Below are 7,390 nucleotides of genomic sequence, written 5' to 3'. Positions count from 1 at the left end.
CGACGCCTGATACCGGCAATATGGGACTGAATGTGGCGACGAATAGTATGTGCTAATACGCGTTGACTTTGATGTGTTGATCGATTTTCCCTTGCTTTTATCAATACTTGTTAGTTGTTGTATATTTGATTTACTTACGCTAGTTTTCACATTCAAAAGTCACCTCTCTGCGAACCTGCTCGGTTCGCAAATATACGGTACGGTGTTAGGTTGTTGTTTACCGCTCTGTTCCGCTTTGTAACTGCAGAGTACTTTTTTAATTTTTTTAAAAGTAATTTTTAAAAGATTTATTTCCCTCTCATCGTTAACTTCCCATTGCCATACGATGCAAGAGAAGAGTCGGTACCATGGCTGTACGGTGGCAGAACGAAAATCACTACCGACCTTGACCATTGCCATCAAGTACGCTCAAATCGTCCCGTCCGTCATAAATGGGCAACGCTATTCAACCATTAATAAGCCATTGATAAGCTTTAGTTTAAATAAATCCCAAAAACTATTGCTCCATCGCTTAACGTTTATTGTAGAATGTTGAATGTTTTATAAAAACAATCATTGTTTAAAAAAAGTGCTCACTTCTGCTTCCCATTTTCGTTGTGTGTATGTGTATGCGTACTTGCCTGTAAAACAAAGTTAGACCGGAAAACAAACGAACGAAACAAAGCAAAAGCAAAACAAAACACAACTTTATCCCTACACTACTTAGGCGCCACACAAAACAAATCTTAAAACTACTGTTTTTTAACTAAACTAAGATAAACAAAACTTAAACCTGTCTATAATGTACACGAAATAAAACTTTACAGGATTGTTATAAACCGATCGTCGGTGTTCGTATGTGGCGTCACGTTTACGCTTCCTTGACTTTTCGACAAGACTTTTCCGTTTCGAAAGGGCAGCCATTTTTTATTGTTTCGTACAATTTCCCTGCACAAATGTTCGCTCCAAAAAACCACTCTTGCTTGTTTGTCTAAAAATTGACAACACAAAAGGTTAAACAACTAGTGCACACACACGCATATGCGGCGGAGAGTATAATCGGTCGAGTTCGGCCACCCGTTATGGTCGCTTGCGAGCGAGAAAGGAAGCGCTTAGGCGTGAAGATAAACATAAAAAGAGCCGTCCGGATAAATCAACACTGTGGAACTGTGGTTGTTTGCCCTATACCCAAAAAGGACAAAAACCGGAAAGCGGAGTGCCAAAAAGCATAGGTGCAAAATAGGAAATGCCGCAGTACAGGAGGTTTGTGGTTCCATTATTGATTTTTCGATCAAAAATCCATAAGGCTGTTTGGAGGCGATGGGCGTTTGTTTCTGTCTTATCGCGACCCCCCTATAGTGTCTAATGCAATTAGTGTTCGTAATGTTGTTCTATACCTCTTGTTGATGGTTAGGATGGTGGAGTCATATTTTTCTTAACGTAAAGTGACTGTTTGTTTTTGTTTTGTTGAAACTGTGAGCCTTCTGTTCTGTGTTGAGACTGTTTCAAAGTTTAAAACGTCGCCGTTCTATTCGTTTCAAAACTTCCCACACCGCATGTGTGCATGCTGTGTATAAGTGTGTGTGGATGTGAGTATTAATTAAGGTCTTTGTAAAAATCGTTCGTTATTGTTTTCCTATTGCAGTTATATGTACAAGAGTATAAATTATTTCAATGTAATCTGTGGCCGCAGCTCTAGCCGCGGGTTTGTTCTCCCTGCCCTGGTGTGTAAAAATTGTATAGTTGTAAAGGAAAGCTCAAGTAAAAAAGTGTATTGCAATACGTGGAGGTACCTTAGAGAGTTATTGGGTAAACAAGACAACAAAAACTATGGGAACACAACTATGGCCCACAACAATAGGAGACAGAGGCCAGATTTGCTTCTGAAAATCAAAAAACAAACAGTTGCGCACTCATTTGAACTGAATAAGAAATCCTTTTTTTCTTCTCTTATGGAACCACTCAAGTTCATTTGGTTTTCTTAGGGTGGAATTATAGCTTGCAAGTGGAACTTTCACTGCAGGCGTCATTATTTGTATCCGGCAAAGTGTCATAAACCGACCGTAACATTGGAATGCCCGCTCAACTTTCAAGCCAAAGTCCAAAATCTTCAATCTGTTCGATCAGGCCACCGTGTCAAAGCTTTCCGAGCTGGGATATATTTTTCACCAAAATTCCTCAATTTATCACAAATCTGTCAAAGCTTTGTTTCTTGCACGCTCGCTGCCCTTTTGCCACATCCGAAGCGAGAAATGAAGTGCAAATCTATCCTTAAGAGCATGAGCTTTGCGGGTAAAAACCCGAGCAAAAAAAGTCATTTACGTCCGGGGTGCTTCAAGAGATTTGTCCCTAGTGATAAGGGAAGAGACACAATTTGTCCGATATAGCTAAAGGGACATATACGAACGAAAGAAAGAAAAGCCAAATTCCTTTTCTCGTTTCATTTGCTCGCTCCGGAGAAAAAAAGAAGAAAATATTACATAAAACTGTCCCTCCAATCAACAGTTTACACCGTTGCCGGGGTCTGATATGAAGTCGAAAACTGCTACGGGTACCAAAAAAAAAAAAAAACCAACCTCCCTTACCACCGTAGCAGCAAGCAGTCCAGGGTGTGATCATTTCAATTTTTCACGCTTCAGCACTTTCTCATTCGTTTGTACGAAGGTTGAAATATTGCTCACCACCCAATGGACGGCCAGTGGTGGCAGCAAATGGACACACAGCAAGCATTATTACTATTCCACCCTCATTTTGTACCAAAATTTGGAACATTCGAAGGGCAGAAAGAAGAAGCAGAAGAAAAAACGCGCGCGCACACACACACACCGCCAGCATTTGGCAAGATGTGCTGAACGCTGCGTTGAGTTTTGTGTTCTTGACGGGTATCGTTTTGGGTTGGAATTTGGCCACTTTGCTACAAATGATGCCTTTCGAACGGGGGTGGTATTATAACCTTCTGTCGCCTTCGTCTTTAAGATCAAGTAGCGATAATTCAAGCTTTCTCCCTTTATCTCTCTCACTTTCTCTTTCTCTGTACATCCTACCTTTCTTTCCCCCACTTGATCGAACATCGATACCGTTTTGCTGTGAAAGTATGAGTATTTCTCTCAGACTGTATTAACACACACACTTCCGTCGACAATCCAGGGCTCGAATCTTTTAACTGCGCACTTAACCGTAACCGTTCTTAACTGTTAATCTCAACAATGATTATAATTAAACTTTGGTTTAAAGTATGCTTGTTTTTTTTTTGTTTACTTATTTTGTTTGTTATTAATGCTCGATGCTCTTTCTCTCTTTCGCTCTCTCGTTCTGTTTATACGATATTAACCATTTCCCTTCTGTTCAGTCGCTTCATACTACGTTGTCCCCCATTCAACGGGACACAGACACACCAGCATGGCAGGAAACCTCTTTCCCCATTACGTGGGAAAATTAAAACTGGCAATTAAATCAATGAAACGAAAAAAAAACATGAAACGGACATTGCATTTTTCATCTCCTTCCTTTCTCCTGTCTTTCTCTTTCTGATACTGATAGCATATTGGGTGCACACCAAAAAAAAAAAGTGTGTAAGAAAAAACAGCTACTATCCCTTTCAAAACCCGTCCGCTTCAAAGCACTTCAATATTCGCAGCCCCATAGTGTTCCGGACACCAGGCGTCTCCATCGATATCGACGAGTCGGCCGGGTTCGGGAATGTGGATTTCGTTTTTTTTTATTCGTGCCCATTCTACCTTCACTCACCTTGTGACTGTCTTATCGGGATCTCGTCCCGGGATCGTCTTCCTTAGGCCTACCGACTCTTGTGGCTTATAAAATAGGGGGTACCGCCCTTGGTTAAGATCCATACGCTATCCGTCGGTCCACGTGGCGGTCGGGCTGGTAGATTAATGGCAGTTCTACGGTTTCATCATTTTGGGCGAACTGTGTAGATGTGTTTTTGTCGAAGGAGAATGCTTGATGTAAAAGAGTTCCGTTTATCCTCCCTCGCTCTTGCTTTCTCTGTCGTGCTTGTTGCTGATGATTTCGGGTAAAGTGACGTACGGTGTGAAACATCACCACTTCCTGGCGTTGTTGTTTTACTTTCTTCTGCGACTGATTTAACGAAGTAAATTATACTAAAACGCACAACTCCGCAAATCGGTAGCTGTTGGCAACGAATCTCGTATTTCAGTCATCTGTAGTTTGTCCATCGACCCCCCACCGCCTCATCTTCTCGATTCTATCTTCTTCCTCGTGATCTGCCCAATTCTTGGGAGATAACTCGTCTCGATTCACGCGATTTGCATTTCGTTTTGTGTTATCCTGCTGTGCCTGCGAGGGTTGTCTTAACTGTCTCTGAGTGTGTGTGTGTTGTTACGTTTTCCGTTTCGTGCTGTGTGCTTTTGTGTTTGGGGAGGGCCACTTCCTTGCATCCCCAGAACTGCAACACTCCAACGTAACTTGTGGGCGGGGGGGTCGAAGGAGACAAGCGCGCGTAGGAGTACGCGGTGGTATCGATCGAGAGCTAGGATTTAATTTAAATCATCAAGCTCGGTCGGATGATGATCGCCGTACATGTTGGCCAGCTTGTCGAACCGTGGTCCCCAGGCGTCCAAGTAGTCGAATTCCTGCACCTCATCATCCGTGCCTATTTTGGGTTTGTTTTAATGGTGAGAAGAATAAAGGAAAAAGAAAGAGAGAGAATACGTTGAAATATCACGCATAAGCTGCTTACAGTCAGTCGGGCCTAGACAATTGTCATTAACAGTAACAGGGCGTACAGGATTGAGGGAAAGGCGTGCAGTGAGATGAAATGGTACTGCGAGCTGGTCTGATGCCGATAGCGATGCGTATCGCATCCATCCCAAGAGCTTTGACTCGGTCGTTTGCTAACAAAACGACCCCCCGGGTAATGGGCAAACACGCCGGACAAACATTGGACAACCATTGGACAATTGACGGACAGACCGGCAGACAGCCTAGTACAAATACGTTGACTAATGATAGATAAAATGGCGATTCGATAAGACGCCGGCATTGCAAAGGTATTAAGTCTTATTAGTATCCTCCTTATTGGAGTTCTAGAGATGTTTGGCAGTTTGCCATTGCAACAATACTATGGCTATGGAATTTCCAGTCTCTGCAGTCAAGCGCACGGTGAGCAATACTCTCAATTATTCCCGAATTATCCACCACGATTTAATAATACATCAAACATGTGATAAAAATCAATTACCCAATATGTGGAATTACCCAACATGTGCGAGATGCAGGATGCCTGTCTGCAAAGAATTTATATTGATAATTTAATATCGTCCTTCCAATGTTAATGTATGGCAGCCTCGGGGCGGAAAAAAAAACATTATTGACAATATTTGTGGCTTTTGACGCGGTGGAAACACAAATGCACACCTATTTTCAACGACTTTGCCTGCTAAAAAAAAAAAAAAAACACCCGCCGGGGGGTTTACCAACATTTTTTATGATATTTGCGCTTCCGGCTTTTGTTTATTTGATGGATCAGTGAAAATCGTGATAAAAATGTGTTATGAGCACGAGCCAGAACGTGCGTAAAAGGTGCGAGATAAAAAGTGAGTTCATAAATCATTCACGCACACGCAGGTTGAGGGGATTTAGCATAATTTACGCACACTGGCTTTGGTTCGGCTCGCTATTATTGGCACAGTTTATTTGCACAGCTTAATGGAAGTCTAATGTGCGTAACAATAATTTCACTATGGAATATTGTGAAAGGAAGTGATTAAATATTGTCGTTGGGAAATGTTTGCTCATTCCGTTGGGATATCTCCGGTAGGATATTGTTGATTCAGTTTGCATGGCATTACTTTGCAACCATCCATCGGAAATTTGGCCCGAATTAAACGATGTACTTATGATAAATGTCGTTGTTTCCTAAAAGAAAAATAAACCAACAACCCTTACTCACCTGACTGTAGTGAACTGAGCGATCCGGCCGTACTGCCACCACCTTCGTAGGCGTAGTTTCGAAGATCATCGAACGGTGGCGCATTGGGGTCACTGTCTGCCCGCTTCTTGTGCTCCTCGATGAACATGCCAACGTTTGGCTCGTGTCCCGGACCCATTGTCATGACCGGGTCTGCAACAGAACAGAAACAGAAACGTCAGATAGTGCACACCAATTGCAGAAGCAGCACCTCCCATTGCACTACTTACACATCAACGGTGGCATCTTGCATTGCGTCAGTTCCGGCATCGGGCCGATCGGGATCTGTAGTGGCGTAATGTCGTACGCGGTCATATCATCCTCACCGCCACCTTCGTCGTCGTAGTTGATGATGTTCTCCCGCACATCATCATCCGGGCCCGGATATTTGATGTGCGACTCTCGCCTTCGGTTGTACACCACAAACACCAGCACCAGGACTGTGGAACAGAGGGAAATGGAAGAACACCCGGGACGCCAAAGGTACAGGGTTTTAGTAGGGTTTCAATTTTCGGGTGCATTAAAAATGGAAGACACCGTAAGCTCGGTCTTCGAGTGGGCTTGTTCCCACTATACAGTGCTCCAGCCGTTAACATCGTGCAGCCAGCCGACCACCGACGGTTCTGCTCATTTCCGTTCGATTCGAGTTTCCTTTACCAAGTGGAAAACGGGATTGCATTTGTCTAGGGTCTCTTTTCTTTTTTCCATCTTTAACACCTGTCACATGTTTTAGCACCCATCGTGTGGTTGTGGTGGAGTTGGCCTTCGTATTGCCTGCCTAATCTTATTCGGAACTTTTCGCCTCGGATACGCCGGACGTATGCACGAAAGTACGGAGACAGAGGTGGATGCTCGAGTAGAACATGAGCTAAATGGACCGAAATGACCATTGCATCTTGGTTTTTATTATCACATCAGGGTTAACTCGTCCTAGGGCAGGAGCATTCTTTCAATTCTGTTATACTGTTTTTAAAGTTCCGAATTTGACACAAGCATAAAAGCCACCACACACGTGATATCGAGTCTTGGAGCTCTGTCCAACTTGGTAATGGAATAATCGTGGAAGAATCGGGAACACAGATACCAGGTCGGTTGTCTTGTGGATCGCTTACACAAGGCTATGACATAAACCAGCGTCGAACACACAGATTTATGCTTTAGCCAGAGCAGCGAGCCAACGGCCACAATGTCTTCGGTGAAGATGCAACTGCTACTCTTGCGTTGAGCGAGTGTCCAATGGGAAAACGAATACATTTCTAACATTTGTCGTCACTGTTTGCCCATTCGCCCACAATACCTCAACAGTTTTGTGGATTTATCGGAAAAGTAACACTTGCGCGAATGAAAAAACATTCTCACATTGAAACGCATTATGCGCACACACGCTTACGGTTGGGAAAACCTTTTAACGGTGCAAGCGCTAATGCGTTCACTGTGTGTTCGATAGATCCACAAAGCTAA

The 7,390-nt window shown here is 43.2% G+C and overlaps 1 protein-coding gene across 3 annotated transcripts in view; it reads right to left on the bottom strand.

The window, feature by feature from the left end:
• Positions 1-4,496: 4,496 nt before the first annotated feature.
• The window catches only part of LOC128710887 (neural-cadherin), a 188,891-nt gene continuing 185,997 nt past the window's right edge, over positions 4,497-7,390 (bottom strand). For all 3 annotated transcript variants that reach the window (XM_053805742.1, XM_053805744.1, XM_053805745.1), the window contains 3 exons: positions 6,160-6,369; positions 5,912-6,082; positions 4,497-4,612 (listed from right to left, as the gene is read on the bottom strand). In XM_053805742.1, the coding sequence (XP_053661717.1) occupies positions 4,497-4,612; positions 5,912-6,082; positions 6,160-6,369 (497 nt within the window). The remainder of the gene's footprint in view (positions 4,613-5,911; positions 6,083-6,159; positions 6,370-7,390) is intronic.

This window comes from Anopheles marshallii, chromosome 3 (assembly GCF_943734725.1).
Source record: "Anopheles marshallii chromosome 3, idAnoMarsDA_429_01, whole genome shotgun sequence".
In the NCBI taxonomy this organism is placed as follows: Eukaryota; Metazoa; Arthropoda; class Insecta; order Diptera; family Culicidae; genus Anopheles; species Anopheles marshallii.
Note: the sequence above shows the minus strand (reverse complement) of the source record. Positions and strands in the feature narration are given on the sequence as shown.